Source organism: Tenrec ecaudatus, chromosome 8 (genome assembly GCF_050624435.1).
Source record: "Tenrec ecaudatus isolate mTenEca1 chromosome 8, mTenEca1.hap1, whole genome shotgun sequence".
Taxonomy (NCBI): domain Eukaryota; kingdom Metazoa; phylum Chordata; class Mammalia; order Afrosoricida; family Tenrecidae; genus Tenrec; species Tenrec ecaudatus.
Genome location: NC_134537.1, coordinates 88,754,671 through 88,777,380, shown reverse-complemented (window position 1 = coordinate 88,777,380; position 22,710 = coordinate 88,754,671). Strand labels below are relative to the sequence as shown.

Genomic DNA, 22,710 nt, shown 5'->3' with positions numbered 1-22,710 from the left:
AGGTAAAGAAGTGGTCATCTAGCTCAGAAGCAACAAAGTCCACCAGACTGTGTAATCATGAGATGTTGAGGGGATGAGGTATCACAAGGCCCAGGACAAGCAATCATATTGAGAACAAGGGGGTTGGGTGGCAGAGTGGAGACCCAAAGCTCATCTGTAGATAATTGGATATACCCTCACAGAAGGGTCACAAAGAAGAGACAAGCCAGCCAGGGTGCAGTACAGCACCGACAAACCATACACCTTTCCTCTAGTTCTTTAATGTTTCCTTCCCCTCCACTATCATGACCCCAATTCTACCTTACCAATTAGGCTAGACCAGAGCATGTACACCGGTACAGATAAGAGCTCTTGACACACAGAATCCAGGACAGATAAACCCCTCAGGAATAATAATGGGATTAGTGATACCATGAGGGTACAGGGGAACAGATCACAATGATTGACCTATATTTCTTCCTCCCCCCCACACACACGTGGGTGGAGACAGACAGCAGTTGATGTAAGATATGGAAATAATTTATAAATTATCAAGAACTCATGAGGCAGGGAGTTTGGGGGGAGGAAAAAATAAGGAGCTGATAGCAAGGACTCAATTAGAAAGAAAATGTTTTGAAAATGATGGCAACATATGTACAAATGTGCTTGACACAATGGATGTATAGATTGTTATAAGAGCGTTAAGAGCCCCCCCCAAAAATGATTTTTCAAACAGACCATTCAGAATGGAGTTAGCACCTTTATTTTTAAAAACTCAGTTGACTATAGATGTGTGGGTTTGCTTCTGGACTCCGTTCCTTTCCTCTGGTCTCTGTCCATTGTCACGCAAGTACCAGTCTGCTGCATTTACTGTATCTGTGGTGTTTTGAAACCAGAAGGCTGGCTTGCCTTTTTTTGTTTCAGCATAATTCGAGACATTCAGGGCTTCTAGGCATTCCGTTCTCAAGCTGAGGATTTTTGTTAACAAAGGGTGTTGGAATTTTGATTGAGATTGTGTTGAATCAATCTATAGATCATTTGGGATAGCATTGACATTGTAATATCAAGTCTTTAATGCATGAACATTGATACCTTTCCATTTAAGCCGTCTTTAATCTCCTCCAGCCATTTGAATAGTTTCTATTGTAAGTCCTTCATGTCTCCAGTTAGATTTATTCCTGGTATTTTATTCTATTAGATGCTATTGTGAATGAAACTGTTTTCCCAATTTGCCTGACTTCTATAAAACCCCAGCTGATGTTTGTTGAGCTTGTACTTTGCCTGAAACTTCCCTCAATCCTTGTGTTAGCTCTAGAAATGTTCTAGTAGGCGCTTTGGGTCTGCACTCTAACCTCAACTGTTCCTTCGTTAGTGGTAGAATGAGTTTAGTGCTCTCTGGAAGGCAGGCTTTAAGCTTAGACCTGCTCGGAACATGGTGATAACCTAACGTCACCACTAGCTTTCACTCTCTGTAGGAGCAAACCCGTAACAGGAAGCGATTGTCCTTCTTGTCTTGATGTTCTTTGTTGACATCAAGTCAATTCTGACCTGTGGCAAACCAGTATTTCATTTCATCCCCATAACGACCCTTTAAGACAGAATAAAACTGCCCCAGTGGGTTTCCAAGGCTTTAAATCTTCACGCGAGTAGAAAGCTTCATCTTTCTCCCTCCAAGTGGCTGGTGGTTTTGAACTGCCGACTCTGTTAGCGGCCCAACCGTAACGCACTCTGCCACCAGGGCTCCTTGCCAACCCAGTGGGTGTTCTAAAATAACCTTAAACGACATTTGTCGCATTATGGCCTTCATCATTGGTGAGTGGCTTCGGACACACTTGGGTTCAGCATTTCTTTGGGGAACTTCTGGAGACAGACTGCAGGGAGTCTAGGCCTCTCCCTCCACGACCCCCCCCCCCACACACAGCATGGCTTCCCCAAACACATGTCACACACACGGGCAAGGACAGCATCGAGGGAGATTCATACCATTTATTTTACTGAATTTCAATTCACATTTAACCAGTGGACCAGGTGATGAGATTCAAACACCAGAGAGCATTTTATTAAATTACAGAAAGCACACTCACACAGCCCATGCGCAATGTGGATGAACGTTCCTTTCGTTGACTCTCAAGAGCCTTCGTGTGTGTGGACCAACAGGCTGCCTGAGACCGCAACGACCCACCTACCCCAAGCTGTTTAATTTTCACGTTGAGTGAGAACCGTCATTGAAAAAAAAAAAAGTAAAAGACAGAACTCCACCGTCCCTTCACGGTTCTAATTCCCAAGGTACAACGTCATCCCGATGATCGGGCAGAGATCCCCCATGACTGGTCACATCGTCACTGGAAGGGGAAGCCCAGGGACAGCCCTGCAGGCTGGATTTATTGTGGGTTCTGCTGCACCACACACCATGGCATCGTGCTCTAAAGCGACTCTTTGAAGCTTGGAAAGCACGCTGACCTTTTCTAGTTTCTCCATAGCGATGCATTCTCCTCGTAACAAGAACTATTCTAGGCTGGCCTGGATTTAAAATCGAGTGTTTACTACACCAGGCTTGCCGACTGCAGCGCGTTGTGGCAATGGGTGGTGGCTCCGTCTCTGAAGGTCTGGAGCCCCAAGGTCCCAGCCTCTGGCCACCACAGTGTACCCTTGGGGTGGGAAGCACTGCGGAGGGCCAGAAGTCTAGGGGTGAGAATGTGCAAAACGTCACGGGTTCAAGTCCCCGTGTGTGCATTTCCTGTCTATCCCGACATGGATGGCACATCGTCTTTTGGGAACACGTCTGGGCAGTTAAAACTGAGGAACTCGCTAGGGCCAAGAACCGTGGCCCTTCTCTGGATGAGGCTTCTACCAATTCCCAGGGTTCCCCCACTTTGTCCCCCCCCTCCCTCCAAGGACAGAGCTTACCGTGCTCCCAGCTCGTCCTAGACTACTATTACCCCACAGTGGGCTGCTCACCCCGCAGGAGGTGGGGGATACCAGCGGCTCCTATGTGTCCAGTGCCCTGCACCCGGTCAGCATGGGCTCAGGGCAGTGAGTGGGGGAATCGGCTGACCTCGTGCAGGGGACACTTGGAGGCGCAGCCCGTCTCCTCTTCTTTGGTACAGATGGAGGGTGACTAAGGCGCACATCTGCACAGTCCGTGGGACGCAGACGCTTCAACTGCATGACTACCCTTCCTACGGTTTTCTCTGCACGGGGCTGAGAGGGGAGCGGCATTCTGTGGCTCGTTAGAAAAAGGAGCATAAACAACTATCAAAGATAGACAGGTGGGCACTCTCCTATCCTTTTTACATCTGATGGCTGGTGACTGCCTTTCTGAATTAACAGAATACTGTCTATAGACCACATATAATTTGTTGTATTTTCTTTGCTTACATTTAAAAATGTAAATGCGAACTCATGGGTCTCAAAGAACCAGGCCCCGGCCTGCTAGCACCAGCCTGCTCTGACCCAGGGCGTCCTCAGTCAGGGAACCGGGGGATGTACCGGGCAGGCTGGGTCCCCAGCCGAAGCTTGTTTGTTGAGGCAGCTTCCAGCAGGGACCCTGCAGTCCGCCGGCTCCGGCCAGGCTCCTTGGTGCGTGTCTACTCCACGCCCTTAATGGTCCAGACCAGGCCTAACGAGCTGGGCCTGCGCTGGCTTGTCCCTACCGTGATTAAAAAAACAAAATATGACACTCTGGTACCTAACATTTTTTACTCTTTTCTAGAGACTTAGTACGTAGAGGTTGATGGTAGAAAAAGTAAAGTGTAAACCTATTTACTCTTCATCATGAATGCCCCCATCTGCAGAGGGAAGCACGCTGTCACCACACCTGAGGCTTCGGACACAGCTCACCTGTGGCTGGATCACTAGAAGGAAGAGAGTTTGCCCTGGACCAATGGGTTCAATAGCGGTTCGAAGCTGGTCTCTGAGTCCATGGGGGGGCTATGGGGGCTTCACAAAGTGTGTGGGAAAGTTCATGGTCTTTTTATTCCGTTTCCCTCAATGTTCTGAAGCCCAACCTTCTGGGGATGTGAGCTGCCAACTCCCTACCAAGATTGTCCTCCTCGCGGCTAGAATGTTCATTTGGAAGAACAGAATACGAGCCGCGGCATTTCCTTCACAGGTGTGCCCTCCTTAGGGCACTGAGCTCAACTTCAACTTTGTTACACACCCCACCCCTCCCGGTAAGGGTTTCAGAATTCAGAGCTCGAATTATTTCTCTCTTCAATGATTTCTGAAAAAGCAGCTCAAGGTTCTTGACAGACACAACCTACCGCTGAAAAGAACTGGACTCTTTTGGAATTAAAATATAGGCGTGTACACACACACACACACACACACACACAACACCTACAAACACATCACACCCGTCAGTTGCCCTTTTGAGGCCTGTGCTCCAGATGCCCGTAGGACACATGGTCCCTCCGTGTGCGAGACACAGGCCGCTGGTCTGGACTGACAGGCTCACAGGCACTGCAGCCCCACGTCCGCAGTCTACCGTCCCACGCTGCTGCGACCACTCTTAGTGGCAGAAACAAAGGTCAACTTGAACTCAGGAGAAGAAACTGAGGGCAAGGAAGTCGGGGAAGCTGCCTACCTAAGGGAGAGGGAAGAGTCCGAGAGTGGGCGCGAGGCCCAGGCCCGCGCCCCGAGTCTTCATTCTCCCAACAACAAACGGCTTGGATGGGAAGCGATATGAAAGAGATTACTTGTGGCCACAAAAGCGTTAATAGTTGTGGAGACTTTGCTAAGTAAAAGGAAGAGATGGCAAATCCAAACGGGTCTGTTTTGAAAGGCAAACATATTGCCTCCCTCATCCTGCTCTGGATTGTCTTCACGTGCACCCAGAGGGCTCGACCATAGTTCACACTGCACACATCCCTTCATTGACAATTTTAAGAAATGGTTTACTTCTTGGTACCAGTATTTCTCTCTCTTGGTTATAAACCTTTCCGACTTTTTACAATTGCAAGGAAAACAGACGGTGACGGACCTGAATGATAAATAAAAATGAAACATTACCCTCTGTAGGTCAGAGCTTTCAAAAATGGAGGGGAAAATCTGTTTTTGCTCTGTAAAAGTGTCTTTCTTCAGCCCTATCTCACTCCCTTGATAGAAGCTGTCTTTGCTTTTCCCCCCAAAGTCAAAGTGCATTTGGTTAAGTTAATCCACTTTAGAGAAGAACCAAAATTTGTAGTAAATTTTGGCAGATAACCTCTGTATTAAAAAAAAAAAAATCAAGTGAATGTCCCTTTTCCCGACTTAATTTAAAAGCTGGATCCAAGTAGCTCAATGCAGTAGTTCTAGGAAGCAAGGCTTGAAAACAATGGGCCTGTGTTTCAGGAACCAAGAGGGAAAGGAAAAACAACATTGAACAAAAATAAAACAGAGACACCCTGAGGCAAAGAATGGCTTTTCCTTTCGCGTCCTCCTAGGGCCCACTCGCGCCCGGCTCACAAGGTGCCGGCCATCTTCTGGGCTGGAAGACCTTCCTCCATCCAGAGGGTGGCAACAGAGCTGTTGCGCAGGGTCCGCCGGTGAATGCGCCGGAGCCGCAGCAGGTAGAGCAGGATGGACAGCAGGACCACCAGGAAGCAGCCCCAGAACAGGTAGTGATTGTAGACGAAGGAGAAGCCCCGCCAGTGAGAGTGACTGGCCCGGAAAATCTCCTGCTGGATGTCCCTGCCATGGAGACAAAAGTTAGGGAGCCAAACCAGACAGGTGAGAGGGCCGGGTGTGGGGTAAGGAGCAGCATTCAGAGCATGGTGACAACCTCTGTAGCCAAACGCATGTCACCACAGTCTCGGTTTTCTACAGGGTGGAGGCTGTTTAATGTGGCCTAGGGGAGTAGGGTTTGCTGTGGGGTAGGAGGGCACACCGGGGCTGTATGTGAGCGTTGGAAGCCGTGGCCCTGGGGGCAGAGTGGCTCTTACGCATTGGCTGCTAACCTCGAGTTTTCAGCTAGCCGCTCCTTGGGCGACAGATGGGGCTTTCCACTCCTGCAAAGAGTTGCAGCCTCGGAAACCCACAGGGGCAGTTCCACTGTGTCCTCTAGCGTGGCCAGGAGTCAGGATCAACTGTATGACACTGAGTTTGGTATGGTCAGTGGAGTGTGGGATCAAACCACTTGATGTTGGATCAGTAATACCCACTACTCACAATTTTTGCAGTTAATCCAGGTAGAGAAATCCTGGGACAGGCTCAAGCACCTCATTTACTAGCTAGCCAGCGTATGTATGTATGTATATATGTGAAATGGGGTAAAAATGACACCTCTTCATTTTCACAACAAAAGTGCTTCCTACAACTGTGGATTCGGACAACAGATTACTGTTGGGGTTAGCAGGTTAGTGGGACCTGCGATTTCATCACTAGTGAAAATCGCAAATATTTTACATCATGTGGCAGTGTTGCCCATGTCTGAAAATACCCAACACTCATTTATTTCTACAATGTAATTACAGAGCAGCTGTTCTCAACCGTCCTATTGCCTCGACCCCTTCGTACAGTTCCTCATGTTGTGGTGACCCCAGCCATAAAATTATTTTCACTGCTACTTCATCACTGCCATTTTGCTCCTGTGATGAATCGGGCGACCCCTGAGAAGGGGTCATTTGACCCCACCCCAAAGGGGTCGCAACCCACAGGATGAGAACTGCTGTTACAGAGATGATCGGTTCTGTGAGATCTTAGTATTCACAGCAGTACTAGAGAAGTGTGCGTATTACTATTATCAGGAACGTGTTTTCTTAATTTGTTGACTCGTGTCTTTCAATTTCGTGGCTTCCTCTGTAACCCCATGTGCATTTACCCTAGACACTGAGAAACAGTATTTTGAGACGGGCTAAGGTTAAGCGCTCCTGCATCAGTGCCTCCCAAGGGTGGGAGGACGCAGCCTGACACCCAGCAGCACAGGAAGGAAGGAAGCTCTGCTGGGGAGGTGGGAAACACCAAAGTCAAACGTGGGTGGGGTGGGGGCCAAGGGGGAGAGGTCACAACACCCCAGACATTCACAGACCCCAGGTGGCTCACCCCTGTCGAATGCTGTGGCCACAACGCATCCCAACCGATAGAAAGCACCTTTCTTGATTCACATTGCCAAATGGGCAGCCATACCTTAAGGGCAAAAACCGAGTCCTGTATAGGATTGCGCCTAGGGTCCACTGAACCTCCTTGTCGTAAACTTGCAACGCGGTCTTTAAATTTTTATAATTGACAGGAAACGAAAAGCCTTTATGAAACACTTCAAACATCCAGGCAGATTTGAAGCACTGGTACCTACAAGGACAAAGCACAAACACGCCTCAGACAGGTCCCTTGTCAAAATGCCACACCCCGCAAAGACGTCCTTCACCCTACAGCCCGCCGCAGGTAGATGCTCTCTGAAGGGCCAGACCAATGGGGCGGATGTGTTTCCAGTTGATGTCATTTGTTTATGTCCTAGTCCCATACATGAAAAATCAATCAGCCCATCAAGGTGGTCCCTGCATTTTATGCCATGGCGGCCCCCCTCCACAGGCCTTCCATCATTTACATGCTGGAAGTTCCAACCTCTCTGAGCTTCAGTTTGTTGACAGAATGAGAGGGTAAGAATTACCTGTCAACTCTAGTATTCTACTCTATTCTAGTATCCGACTGGATTATTCTTCCACATTTATGACAGGTTTACCGTTTTGTAAAGTGCTGGCTAGGCAAGTAGTAAGATAGACTAAGTTATATAATCGTGGCTCTTAAGAGACTTGCAAGGGAAGGGATTTGAAAAAAGCAATCGTGAAATAAAGCAGAATCTAACAACTGCCACGAGAGCGGCACAGTGAGTGCTGGGAAGGCTCGGAGAGAAAGGGGGACGAGCGTTTGCCCGGCGAGGCACGGAAGCGGGCCGTGAGGATTAACGGCAGCAGAGGAGGCCAGAGGGTCCAGCGTGGAGCCGCGGCTCGTGGGCTCCCCTGACTTACTTCAGCCGATGGAGATCAGCGTGTGAGGCATACAGCCCTCGGTCAAAGCGCTCCCGCAAGATGGACCACTTGGTGGCGCAGTAGTCCTGAAATAAATTGGGTCCAATATTAGTTAAAATTCAGTGATACTTTTCTTATTTTAAAAAAAGGTTGGTCAAATCCCTGCTGATAACAGAGATATCCTTTCAATTATGGAGCATCTAAGTTATACAGGTCTGCAGGACTGCAAGGTATACACACTCAGAAACACTTATGTTTGCAAATACAAGACTTGTTCTTTGTCTTGAGATTCAGTCGAACCTGTGGCTCAACAGAACTCCACTGACCACCGCCAACCTCGCCAAAGCGGTTCGTTTCCATGCGGATGACTGCATATTACAGGCATACAATTTTGGAAAAGGGAAGCATTATTGTTACTAGCTCAAACCGAGTGTGTCTCTGTGCCAGGCTCAGTACAGGGTCCTGGGAAGACAAAGATGATTCCACAGGGCCTTGTCTTGAGGTGAAAGTGGTACCGTCTTTTCTACAAGTCACTCCTCTGGGCTGCAAGAAGCCGGCATTCACCGAACGAGATGCTCTCTGGATCCGTTAGGAGCTTCACTCCGAGCTTAATTCTTAAGCCAAGGAGGGCATGGCTACTCCATAACCTGGCATATAGGAGCCCTTGGCAAGAGGACAGAGCTTGTCTGGGTATCACTCCATGGGGTGTGGGGTCAGCCTGAGGCAGGAGGACAGGCGTTTCAGGCAGGGGGAGCACCATTGACAAAAATGCAAGCCAGAAGCCGTCCCGCAATGAGGGAAACGAGCATCTGCCTGTCTGATGGTTGCGATCGGAAGTGCGAGGTGGGGAGATGAGGCTGCGGAGGTGGGCACGGCTCGTGGAGACACTTGGAATTGACCCTGTACGCCACAGGGAGATGCTGGAGAGAGTTTAAACAGGAGCAAGGCGACTGCAGCTGTTTCAGACTGAACGCTCTGCAGCCGCGTGCGGATGGCCCCTGAGGCCCAGACAGGAGGAGAGGAGCCCCGAGGCCCCTGGGGAGGTGCAGGGGGGCGAATGGGAGCAGCACAGGCAGCAGGCAGGGTTTGGGAAAGGTCTGCGAGACAGAAGGCCGTGCATCAGGACGGATGATGGGGTGGACTACATTTGGGGGAGGGGTCTGGATGGCCGAGGCAGAATGGAGGGAAATGGTGGCTTTGCTTAGTCATGAAGTCTGCCAGGCAGCTGGGCAAAGGTCACAACTGGAACCTCCTCTTGAGAGGCAGCAGCAAATGGTGAGCATGGACGAGGCCATCCAAGAACCTGAAGAGATATCTGAGGGCCAACAGTGGAGCCCTAGGCTCACAAACATTTAGGGACATGAAGAGGGGGCGCCCCTGAAAGAGAACGGCAAAGGGGAACGAGGGGCTGGGCACTTCCTGGCAGCTAAAGCAACAGGAAGGCTGGCAGGAGTCTTTTCAGAGGCTGCAGAGCAGACAGGCAAGGCTGCCCTGGAGACCACTGAGGACCATGCGGTCTCCTGGAGGGCGGGCGGAGCTCGGCTCGCCCTGGCTCTCTGACTGCCACTACAGTTCCCTCACTGTCTCCAAGAACATGATGGCTAACAGGCACTGCAGCCTTCGACTCCACCTTGGCTCTGCTCTGGATGCAGGGGGAGAAGCACCTCCCTCGCTGTCCACATCATCTCCTGAGAGCCTGCGGGAGCAGAGGGCTTCTGGCAGGTTACCTTGGCAGCCTTGGTAAACCGGGCAGCATTGTAGTCACCCCCCATTCGCAGCACATCCTCAGTGCAATAGTAGAACTCAGAGAAGCCATAGAATTCACTGTTCTGGAAGTTAATCGGGGGCTGGTATATCCCGTTGAGGGAAGCCTGTGTCTCATTGGTTTTGTTCATGAAAGGCTGGATGGTCTCTCGGCACAGGTCAAAGTCCCCTGTTCCCCGCAGGTACACGGTCTGTCCATTTTGTTGGATTTCATCCTTAATGTCGAGGGGTAAGCAGGGATCCAGGTATGGAGTCTCGGGAGTCAGACCAGTCTGTTTACCCAGGAGCCTACAAGACCAAACAGAAACATCATCATGAGACAGGCGTCACAGAGAAACACCTGTTTTGGAGAAATGGCTCTTGGTTACCGTTTCTCAAGATGTGCTCTGCACACGAGTCCTGTAGGATGTTCTGTGAGAAGACAAAGGGGCCTGAGGATCAATTAGGAAATTAAGTTAGGAAATCATGCACTTGATCCTCTCGGCAATTCCTAATGAACAGGGGCATACAGCAAGGACGTTAGCCAAGTCCTGTTAAACAACCTGTCAGATTACCCAGTGTTTCCACTCGCCCCGTGCTACAAAGCAGTACTCGCGGGTGGTAGGAAGCTCCCCTCTGGTCTCACAGCCAACCAAGCTGAATATCTACCAGCTCTATTGTTCCCAAGGCCATCTTTACCCCGATACTGGCTGTTTTAATTACGCACAAACGTGACTATGAAAAGAAGGTCCTGCGAAAATTATGGTAGTGCTTTACAAAGATACGTCGCTAGACAGCTGCTATTAAATTAGGTGTGGGCAAGGAAAACAAAGGGGGGAACCTGGAAGGACTTGGTGTTACATGACTTCATAAATATCTCAGTAGTCTTTAAAGAAACTCCGCTGGCTTCTAGATCAGTGGGTGCAGTGCAGGCACCAAAATGATGGCCAACTCTCATCGGCTGATGTGTCCCAGGGAGAAACAACGTCTGTTCACTATAAAAGATTGGCAGATAAATGCTTATTTGGATTTTTATGATCCTGTCCTGATATTGTTTTATGTTTGGGGAATTTAGGGACTCGTAACAAAGTGGTGTTTTGCAGCTAATGCACGGAGAGGACCATATGGCTGGCCCCACTACAAGACACGACATCCCTCACTGACCCATAGCCCTACGGGGGGACAACACTGGAGATGAAGTATGCACCTGATTTGACACCACCACACTGAGGCAAAACACTAAGGGCGTGCAACAGAACAGCAAGGGGAGCAGAGCAAGGAAGCCCCCAGGGAACACCAAAAATAGACTTTGGGGCCAGGGTGTGGCACCCCATCAGACTGACCGGAAAACACTCCTAAAGGTCAACAAACAGACCTTGAACTCTGTACAGGCTTTTCTTTATTTCGTATTGGTTTTTTTTTTGTTGTTTTGTTTTGCTCTGCCTTGTTTTTGTACATATTATTATCTCTGCAGGTCTATCTAGATAAGATAGGTGGGATAAACAATCTGGAGGAGAAAACAATGGGACCAACGGTTCAGGGGGGACATGGGAGAGGGAGAGGCAGGGGAAAGGAAGAGGTGTTAACAAACCCAGGGACAAGGGAACAACAAGTAATCCAAATCGGCGAGGAGGGTGAAGGAGGCCTGGTAGGGTGAGACCAGGGATAATGTAATCAAGAGGAATTACTGAAACCCAAATGAAGGCTGAACATGGTAGTGGGACAAGGGAAAAGTAAAAGGAAATAGAGGAAAGAGCTAGGAGGCAAAGGGCATTTATAGAGGTCTAAATAAAGGCATGTACATATCAAATGTATTTATATATGAGGATGTGGAAATAGATATACATGTGCATATATGTATAGGTTTAGTATTAAGGTAGCAGACGGACATTGGGCCTCTACTCAAGTACTCCCTCAATTCAAGAATACTTTGTTCTCTTAAACTGGCATTCCATGATGCTCACCTTCCCGACACAATCGCTGAAGACAAAGCGGTGCATAAGCAAATGTGGTGAAGAAAGCTGATGGTGCCCGGCTAAAGATATAGCATCTGGGGTCTTAAAGGTTTGAAGGTAAACAAGCGGCCATCTAGCTCAGAAGCAACAAAGCCCACAGGGATGGAGCACATCAGCTTGTTTGATCACAAGGTGTCAACGGGATCAGGTATCAGGCATCATCAGAACAAAAATCATATCATTCTGAATAAGGGGGAGTATGGAGTGGAGACCCAAAGCCTAGCTGTGGCCAATTGGACATCCCTTTACAGAAGGGTCACTGGGGAGGAGACAAGCCAGTAGGGGTACAGTGTAGCAATGATGAAATATACAAGTTTCCTCTAATTCCTAATTAGATCCCAATTCTACCTTACAAATCTGGCTAGGCCAGAGGCTGTATACTAGTACAGATAGGAATTGGAAACACAGGGAATCCAGGGCAGATGATCCCTCCAGGACCAGTGGTGAGAATGGTAATACTGGGAGGGTGGAGGGAGAGTGGGATGGGAAGGAGGAACTGATTACAAGGATCTACATGTGACCTCCTCTCTGGGGGGCGGACAACAGAAAAGTGGGTGAAGGGAGAAGTCGGACAGGGCAAGATATGACAAAATACTAAGTTATAAAATATCAAGGGTTCATGAGGAAGGGGGGAGCAGGAGGGAGGGGGAAAATGAGGAGCTGATGCCAGGGGCTTAAGTGGAGAGCAAATGTTTTGAGAATGATGAGGGCAACGAATGTACAAATGTGCTTTATACAATTGATGTATGTATGGATTGCCATAAGAGTTGTATGCGCCCCAATAAAATGATTTTAAAATTAAAAAAAATTCCTGATATGTGACAAAGTGGTGCCGCACTTATCAGAAAAATCTAAATTTGGTCAAATGCATACTTTATGTAACTCTTTTTGTTGTCCTATATCTAAATTTAAAAGATCCATGGAATCTTCCACTGTGCAAAATTCTTTGACATTTAGACCAATTAGCAAACATAAGAACTTGACAAAGAGTTCGGCAATCTGCAAATAGTGGATTCACATGTCATTTCTAATGTATCTGTATTCTGTTCTATTATACCGCATACACAATTTTGGCCCACACACGGGCCAATGTCTCATTGCTTCTCTGTGCACACACGTGAGTTTCTGTAAACGTGGTGGGAATCAGCTCTGACTCGGCCTTTGGTTAAAGTGCTCACGAGAGCAGACTGTCATCTCCACACCCTAGGATAGTCCCTTCCTCCAAACGATTGCTTCAAAACAAACGGCACACAAGCCGTGGGCCTCACTGCACCCACAGGACCTTGGTCTGTCGTTGGTTCCTGAGAGATCACACTGAAGCCCTTGGAATTCCCTAAGTGAGGTGCCTTTCCCCTTTGCAGGGCTCCAGACCACACGGGCGACCTTGCCTGAATGAGGGGACTCAGGGTGGTGCCAGCCAGGCCTAAAGGCCATGGGGGAAAGGGCTGATTCACTGTCATGAGGCCAAATAAAGGCTCTAGACACAAAAGCTCCTAGAGTGTCTTGGCTGGTGAAAGATCTAGGCAAGCGAGGGTCAAGTGTGCCTTCTAAGGAGACAGACCACCAGGTAGGGCTCTCTCCGAGAACCCACCCTGTGTGTGTCTTTGCACTTCGACCCTTTTTGATGTGAAACCGAACAGGACATTGTAATCCTCAGCGTAGAACTTTCCCTGAGCTGTTTTGGTGAACTGTTAAGACCAAGGGAGTAGTGGGAGCCTGCAGGTCAGAGTGAGGGGGCTGCGGGGTCTCCTAAGCTGCTGGCTGGCATTTGGGGCGGAACTGCGCACTTTCATGTGTGAGGTCTGTTGAGTGAGTCGGAGAGGGTAAGGGTGTGGGATGGAGTGCATCCTTCCAGGAATGAACGGGGTTGCTTACATAACCCAGGTCTCACATGTTTGTGTTCAAACAGTCGTTCTGTTCTCCGGATTCATTTCAAATAAATGAGTGTTGTGTCCTCAAACTTACAAAATACATTTAAACCGGTAACATGTTGCTTTTATTTGTTCTAGATGTTTTCTATACCAGGATTTTACATGAATTCATTTTTAAAAGTTACCCTGCTAAAAATGATTAAAACCCACTAGCTTCGATGCCTAGACTCTGTCCTTTCCCTGTATAATGTCCTCCAGGATGGTTCTTAGCTACTAAGGGAATGCACTGGTTGATTTTCATTACATGTGGGCTACACATAAAAATATCCGTGCGGATGGTGCAGGGCAGGGTGCTGCTGCGTTCTGCTGCACGTAGGATCGCTATGAGTCTGGACCGACTTGGCTTTCCCAGACAACATCATCATGGAGAACACTGCCTTTCCAATAGAATCCACAAGAGCACATACTTAGCCCTCAGCCTGCAGGACCGCTGCCAGTGTCCGAAATGTTGAGTTTTCCCAAGACTTTGCAACCACGAGTAGTCCTGCTCCAAAGAGTCTGCTAGTCACATTTCTAATTCAGTGCGGGAGCGGAGGGCTAGGTGGTCAGATCCTTCTCTGGAGGCTCTCCTGGGCTGAAGGTCAGTCCCTGGAGTCCTTTAAGTCCTCGACACCAAGAGGTGAGTCAACAGGTAACACTGTGGAGAAACGTTAGCTGACCGAATTTTCCACGCTTTGCCTGATGTTTTTATGAGGGGAGAAATGGGGTTAAAAGGAATTGCTGAGTAACGGAAGGCGCTTTACCTGTTTTTCTGAACGGTGTCGCCAAATAGTCTGTCTTCATATCTTTGTCTCGCAGCATTGCCACCAAACCCAAGAAATGTGGCCACGTAGACCCTGTACACGTGCTCGGTTTGGTGAACATCACAGCCCAAGTTAAACTCGGCTAGTAAGTTTTTAGCTACTTCCTCCTGCAGACGTAAGGATGACAAACTTCAGTATTCTGAGCAACACAAAAACGGTTAGCTCCTGATGAACATGCCCCTTTAAAATGACGGATCTACAAGGATTTTCATACGAGACAGGCAGACGGTTCTGCCTCTGCATTTCCCCAAATCTAAGTCAGCATCATTCAGAATTCAACGGGGCAATTCTGACCCGACGTGCGGCACATGTGTCAGGCTGTTAGGACCCCTCTCAGTCAATCTGTTTATGAACTCGTATTCTTGGGACATAATCCTAAGTGTCACCGCAGCCCTCGGACAGGAAATCCTGGAGGCCATCTGAATGGCCTTGGCAGAGGCCAGGGGGCACGCTGATGGCCTGGGGACCAGAGGCCGCCCAGCTGTGCGAGCCGTCCCTTTGAGACCTTCAGTAGGAAAAAGAGCGTGCAGAGAAATAGACTGCGATGCTAACACAGCCTACATTGCACCAGGAGCCCTTGAAAAATTTAATCTTGATGTTTTAGTATTTTTCCAAAGTCCTTTGGTGTGTGCATGTGTGTTCCAAAGTTTTTTTGAAAAGATCATGGATTTTTCCCCCATGAAGCTTTTAAAGTCCTCATATGTATATTAGATGCAATCATACATATTATATACATACAAAATATTAGATTCCCAGGTTTAATATAGGATTCAAAATATAACATGCTAATATAGTATATATGTTTACATGTATTATCAATGGGCAAAATAAACATTTTTAAAAGAGTCACCATTTTTAAAGCATATTTGAATGGAAAATACAAAAGACAACTTTGTAACACTTGAATTTACAAAATCTCTTTCCAAGGAGCTCAAAGCCCTTACTGACCGCCCTAATAAGTGAATAAATGTAGCATTAGTTAACGTTGCTGAGCCCCTGCGTCCGCAGTGCAGGACAACACTGGGTGCACCGCACTGATCCTCATAACCGCCTGGCATGTTGTCCGCCCTGGCGATGAGGGCGCCTGAGAAGTTCAGTGGCTGGAATAAAGTCACACAGCCGGCCGGGACCAGAAAGATGATGTGAGGCAGGTTTGTGCCGCTCCACAGCCTCACTTTTAGCAAACACCACAAGATGCTGCCACCCTTCTTCTGAGGGAAAATGTCACCAGTCAGCCACTGCTGCCAATCTCCAGGTAAGTAATGAGGGCCCGTTGTCATTGGCTGAGAGCTCTGGAGACCGCACCCAGGCCTTCCTCCCAGTGTTCCCTGTACAAACGAGGGCATCGGTCTACCCAGGCGGGCGGGCCTGAGAGCACTGCCGGGGCGAGGGGAGATCATGAAACCCCAAGTGCAGAAGTGTGGGAGGAAGGACTGGGCACAAGGCTCATCCTATCCTGAACACTTAAAAGCTGCCTGGACCATTACGAAGAAGCAGCCTATTTTCCCAATTACTCCGTAAGCAGTCCAAAAGTGGTTACGTTTTATGATCCCTGTTGAGAAAAGAAGTGACTGAACAAAAGGGGAAAACACACACTCAAGCATCTGACTGACATACACTACAGGGAAACTCAAGGTCCGGGAACAAATTAGCTGATTTCAATGACAGGCAAACGGCTTAGCTGAGGGTTGCCTTGGCTTCCTCCTGTCTCCTTCCTCCTGGGCGGGCACCTCAGCAAGCACAGTAAAGACGCTTTGAGACTCAGAAAACAAAAACAAAAATGGATGGACACAGGTTAAATGAAAACCAAACCAAAAGAAGGACGTTTGTACAGATAATAACCTGCTGTGAGGAGACAGAGCTTACGGTTTTGGGGACCTCGTATGCTATCTGAGTGGACACGCCTCCCATGTCCAGGATACCCGCGGTTCTTTTGCGGAGAATGGCTTCACTGCTTTCGCTCCCAGGGATGTTAACTTCCACCACGGCCTCGTCATCTGCAAAGAACAAGCAAGCCTCAGCGAACAGAACAGACCCCTAGCACTGGAATCTTCTGAAGAGTCATCTTGTTTGCATAACGGATTTCAAGAACATGCACGCTTCTTAATGACTGTGTGCTCCTCTCAACTAAAATCAGGTTTAATGGCATTCAATCGCACTTTTTTGTGCTCTACTCCCACACACTTAGCAGTGTCACAGAATCTAACTCCTGGTTAATCGTCTGGGTTAAAGAGAAATCCCCGATTCCCGGTTGAACCTTATTGTAAGCACGGTACTTACCATCTTCAATATGTTCAAATCGCCCAAGGACAAAATTAATGCCAATCCACGCATACACACCTACAGATGTTTTACAGGGCGGAAGAAAGAGAGACACCGTTTGAAATGCCTTCTATAGCCCTTATTAATGCAGCCTGTGTAACATGTCATTTATTTTCACTCCCTGACATCGTCTGAAACAAGGTATGTTCAATCCACGCATATAACGCCTGGGGATGCGGTGGGTGAGGTATTGGGCTGCGAGCCACAAGGCCAGCCCACCGGTGGCTCTGAGGGAGAAAGGTGAGGCCGTCTGCCCCATAAAGGCTTACAGTCTAAGAAACCCTGTACCATGTGGTGGGGGCGCCTGGCCCATGGGTACTACAAGGCCTGAGAAATCAGTGACACCAGCTAACATCACAGGGCTCGTCCAAAAGAAGCAGTCCCTACTATCACATCAGGCACACCAAATATCACAGACCAACTACTTTTTTTAATTAAAAATTTTTAATTTATTTTTTCAAATCATTTTGTTTGGGCTTAATCCGGACACCATACCATTCAACAGTTCAGTCACATCAGCAGGGAGCTGTCATTGCTACGACACTCAGCTTCAAGACATTTTCTTCCTGCTTGCACACCTGGCTCTGAGCTCTCCATGACCACGCCCCCTCCTCCCCTGCTGAACCCTCCAGGAACCTTGATCCTGCTTCCTGTCTCACTAGAGTCACCTATCTTGGGTTTCATAGACTAAAAAACAAAGAAAAATACATAACAGAGAGTCAAGAGGCCACTAACAATAACAAAATACAACAGAGATAAACCCCAATTTGAGAAAAAAACACACAAAAAACTAGAAAACATTAAAAACCACATCTAGCTCAAAACCTATCAAAAGGAAGATCAAATCATAAGGTTTTAGCCATTCAAGTCAGATAGTCATCACTATAAATAATCTGTGTCTGATAAGCAGGTGATTCCCACTCCTCAATTATGGGCGGAGGGAAATCACCATGTTTGGATCCTGCAAATGTAGCGTGGGCTTCCACTGTCAATCATGGCCTTCTGCAAACCAGAATCTCACAGTTTAAGCTGATACCATTCCCTCTTTCGGATTCCGACTATCACATTTAAATTCCTGGATCATGGATGTTGGTGTGCTTCTTCCTCGTGGGCTTACTTGACACCAAACACCTTTTCAGTTGATAATGTGGCAGGGTCTGCGAATGATGTCACAAATGTCCAGTGGGCCCTGGAAGGAAAAACATTTTCTACCCTTGCTCTGCAAGGTAGCTAAGGTGAGCTGGAATTGACTAGAGAGCCGTGGGTTTAGCTTTATCACTAGTGGCACACTAGTGAAGCACTCAGCTGCTAACCGAAAGGTTGGCAGTTCGACCCTCTGTGGGAGAAAGACACTGGATAGCTTCTGGAGGCAGTAAAGCCTGGGAGTTCCTACGAACATCCTACAGGGTCACTGTCAGCCAGAATCAACTTGACAATGACAGGTGTGAGCGCAGTACCGAAGTATTTTTTGCCTAGTGGTTTCCCAAGAACGTTTAATATTAATGTTTATAGTTTTATTTGCAGTTGTTGAAAATACAATTCCCTGGGAGTTAGTTTTCCTGACTCCAAGGTTTCACAATCTCAAGTCATCTTGTACTTTCTTATTTCGTCCTACATGCATTCGATGTCAAGTAGGAGTGATCCAAACTTCTACAACATCTTCTCCACGCAACCTCGACCCATTTCCACTGAGAGGGGCAGTGACAGTCCATCCAGCAAGCTCTCCAGACTCTTCATGCCAGCCCACTCAATTCTTTGCTATTGACCTCTTCTTGAGGATCTGACTCTAACCTACTTGTCCAATTTCTCAACATTACAACCACCTTTCAAAAGGGCTGCATCTAGTCAAACCAACCTTTCTGTTGCCCTGTCCACAGTGAATCCTTCCTACCAGTGTTTTTGACTCACCTGTATTTCTTCTGCCTAGAATGTACCTCCTATTCCTCCCTCAGAGCCCCACCTTTACCATGTTCTGCATGCTCTCTTTATATCTCCTCAGATTCAGTTCAAACATCACTTTTCCACGATGTCCCTACATGGGAGAAAAAACATAAAACCCCAAACTTTTCCTTCTTTTGAATTTCCACTCAACTTTCTCCTTACCGTCCTTCTGGTGCCTATACCTTGTGCCCTTATTCACCTGTGGACAATTCAGTGGCACCCACCATCCGTTCGCCCTAATGTGGCCTTCTCTACGTGCCTTTCACAGAGGGGGCAATTACTAAGATGATTGACGATTCAGAAATCAGTGCTTCTTGGCATGTATTTCTAGCAAGCTATGTCCCTAAATCATATTGCCTGGTCTTTAAAAATAGGATTAAGATTTTCTTAGTGTGTCAAAGTCGAGAAGAATTACTCCTTGTTAGCAGTAAATCAGTAGAAGGGTCCAATAAATCAGTAATTATCTTCATCATCATAAGGAACCTAAACACATATCTTTTCTATCAAAATGAGTCAAAAATAAGAACCCTAACTATGACAAAGACAATTTGGGGGGTGGATTCTGATGGAAATAAACACAACAGCACACAGACCAAGTCAACTATTGCTACCCGTAGAATTCTGTGCCTCTGATTACATCCTTCATGTTGTGCAACATTTTTGTCATCTTTTTTCCATGCTAGTCTGCCAGTCTACTCACTCTTATCAATGTCCCCTCAGGAAAATGTTCTACACACACACACACACTTTTTTTAAGTGGCTCGATGTTTGGGTAATAGACTATCCATATAAATAACTAATTTAGCCATTTAAAAGCTATAATATCTCAAGGTTATAGTTTTCCAAATTTCAAGATATTAAGGGTAATTTAATAGTCAGATTTTGGGGAAACTGGGGGAAAGCCTAGATCCCCAATATAAGTTGAAGTTGATACTGAAGTTTCATACCAATGTACTAACCTTCTTGCTTCCCCGAAATGACTTCTGCATGAGAGTCGGAAAACAGAAAGTCAAAGTGCACAGGAATATCAGTCAAGAGGTCTTCCAGGATGGCTTTCTGTTGACTATAAGACAATAAAAAAAAATACCTATCAAAACATTACAACCTGAATTTCTGACTTGAAAAGAAAAAAGTTATCTCCCCTGATAACTAAAACTCTGGTATATTATATTTGAAATAATTAATTTGGGAACCAAAGCAATTCATTGAAAAGACTGTATGTGAGAAAATAACTTTCAAACTGAGCCCATTACAAGAATGACAAGATGCCCAGGATGGAGTCCTTCGGTGGCACTGATGGTTAAGGGCTCAGCTACGACCTGGAGGCCGGCAGCTGGAACCCACGCGGGAGCACCTGGGCAGACACCTGGTGACGCTTCCAGAAGTCACAGCCTTGAAACCGCACGGAGCATGCCTACTGCGCACACGGGGCGCCAGGACTCAGAACTGAACTGATAAGCGGCTGATTAGGATGCGAAGCTACAAGCAGTCTGTTAATTCATAAAACAGACAGTTTTTCAGGAAAACTTCACGGTTTGTAGTCATAAACAAACACACTGAGAAGCTAGAGGTGGCTTCTGACAAAACTAATCCAGGTTTGAAGGAAGTATCAGGGATAGTTTCATCTTTCCTTCTTTTAAATTTAAAAGATCTATATATCTATCTATCTATATCTTGGTTTAGTTTTTCACACACAAGCTGAACAGCCTGGCTGGCTGGGCCGAGTGTGGGGATCACCTTTCGGGAAGGATCCTCATCCCCGCTGTGCAGAGAATGTAGAGGGGTGTCTCTTTGTGCTTTGCCCGTGGCACGTGCTCTGCAGCAAAGTTCAAGAGTGGAGAAATGTAATCGCTGACTTTCTCTGGGAAAGTAGCAAATTCCGAAATGCCTGGAGAAACAGGGCACTTTGGTTAACAAGCAGACATTGTAGACAAGCAGTCAAGTTACATTTCTTTAGTATGGCTCATTTGAGAGAAATATAAACTACGCTCCCCTGTGCCCGCCTGATTTAGCATCTAACATGTGCCGCCACGTGGCTCTTCACGCTCCCGAGGCAGCTGACTTACGCTCACGGCAGCCAGCACCACCAAGCAGCTGAGCTCCAAGTCGGTAACACTCCAGATCTCATCCCTAACCTGCAGATCAGGAAGTGGGAACTGTCCACCGGAACCACCATGCGGCCATCTCACAGGCACCCCAAACTCAACATCAACTTGCTCTTGCCTTGGCAGTTGCTGCCTGTCTCAGGGCCCCCATCACTGGCCGCCCAATGCTGCCAGCCAGCACCGTGCATGAAATCCCGCCCCCACGCTCAGCAAAGCATTCGGAGCGCCACAGATCGCCTCCCCTGGGTTCCTTTCTCAATGTTTTACTTTTCCTCGTCTCTTCCAGGTGCCACCACTCTCGGCCAGCCTGTCACCCTCCAGCCTTGGGCATGCCCCCACCATTTCCTTCTGGTGAGCTATAAGTCACCAGCAGTCAGGAAACAAAGGGTCAAGTAGTTACCAAGTAGCTCGGGCTCATAGCTGATAATCACTAGGCCCCGGCACCTGGGGTATGGAAGGTGGGAACCGGATGGAGAATTAAGAAAGGGAACAGAGAAGGATCAGCTTCAGAGGGAGAAACTTTAACGTAGGAGACAGTCAAGGAAGATGATTCACCCCACCGTACTCAGCCAACGAGGGACCTGGGGAGGGGTGTGTGAATTAGGGGATGAAAGGCTGTGAGGCACTCCCCGTCAGCCCAATTTGCAGAACTGACCAGTAAAGGCCTCACAGTAGCTAAGGTGAGTGCAGATTGGGTTTCTTGAGCGTTCATTGGTTAGGCTCCATGATAGCCCATTGGTACCCTCACCTGGCATAAGGCGGTCTGGCCCAGTTTCTCTCTAGAGCAGTGGTCCTCAACCTTTCTAATGCCATGACTCTTTTATGATTGTGGTGACCCAACCATAACATTATTTTCATTGCTACTGCATAACTGTAACTTTGCTACTGTTATGAATCAGGCGACCCCTGTGAAAGGGTCGGTCGACCTCCAAAGGGGTCGAGACCCACAGGTTGAGAACCGCTGCTCTAGAGCCTCATGGGGTGTGGTTCCAGTGCCTGAGGTTTACCCAGGGATCCCAGTTACTAAGGGATCTCAACAGCATTCCTCCTACTTCTTTTTTTGCCCTCATACTTCTTAAACTGTATCCTTTCCTGGTTTAAAATACTTCTGTAGTACCTCTATAAATGCCCACCACAGAGCTAAACTCTTCAGAAGAGCATACCCACCTCCCATTATCTTTCTGTTTCTTCCATCCAGCCTCCAGCTCTACTGAACTACATTTCTATAAGGCACCACACTCTGGCCGTGGGGCTTTGCCCTACCTCCAGGAATGGCCTCCCCTCCCCATCTTCTCACCTGGCTAACCCTTGCGGCCAGATTTAGTGAAGCCTCTCTCCCGAGCGCTCTCATTATAGGCTATCCTTCCCTCCAAGTCTACCTGCAGCACTCACTGCACCACATGGAAATTTCCTATTGTCTGTCTCGGTACAAATGCAAGTTTTGCGTACACAACCTGTGTCTTGTTAAAGCATACATTCTCCACAGTGTTTGGCAAATAAAGGCTCAATAAATATTTGTTAAATGAGTGCAAAAGCAAATGAGTATTTCCAGAAGTTGAAACTTTTATTCACTCATAGATAATACATTGTGACCCCAAACCAAAAACAACCAATTGCCAAAGAGTTAATTCTGACTCACAGTCAGAAATCTTTTTAGGAGGACAGATAAGATGAAGCAGACCCACCCTATTGGGTGTCCAAGGCTGTAAATCTTTATGGAAGCAGAGAGCCACCTCATCCGCCCACCGAGTGGCTAGCAGGTTTGAACAGTCAGCCTTTCTAGTAGCAGTCAAGTGTTTAAATGGTAACTGAGAAAGGGTCAACTATTTGCATCAGAAGAGAAGGGACACATGAAACATTATTTCAATGAACCACAGGCCCAACACTAGTGACTGGGCATATTCAGTAAGGAAATTACTGCCCTCTTG

The 22,710-nt window shown here is 47.6% G+C and overlaps 1 protein-coding gene across 2 annotated transcripts in view; it reads right to left on the bottom strand.

Annotated features, from left to right (window-relative positions):
* Positions 1–4,853: 4,853 nt before the first annotated feature.
* The window catches only part of ENTPD4 (ectonucleoside triphosphate diphosphohydrolase 4), a 28,932-nt gene continuing 11,075 nt past the window's right edge, over positions 4,854–22,710 (bottom strand). Inside the window, exons 5-13 of one of the 2 annotated variants that reach the window (XM_075556502.1) lie at positions 20,415–20,565; positions 19,637–19,740; positions 16,695–16,754; positions 16,257–16,411; positions 14,355–14,521; positions 9,650–9,974; positions 7,923–8,008; positions 7,084–7,245; positions 4,854–5,649 (exon numbers count right to left, since the gene is read on the bottom strand). In XM_075556502.1, the coding sequence (XP_075412617.1) occupies positions 5,421–5,649; positions 7,084–7,245; positions 7,923–8,008; positions 9,650–9,974; positions 14,355–14,521; positions 16,257–16,411; positions 16,695–16,754; positions 19,637–19,740; positions 20,415–20,565 (1,439 nt within the window). In that variant the 3' untranslated portion in view covers positions 4,854–5,420. The remainder of the gene's footprint in view (positions 5,650–7,083; positions 7,246–7,922; positions 8,009–9,649; positions 9,975–14,354; positions 14,522–16,256; positions 16,412–16,694; positions 16,755–19,636; positions 19,741–20,414; positions 20,566–22,710) is intronic. The other variant, XM_075556503.1, reaches the window with a different exon arrangement.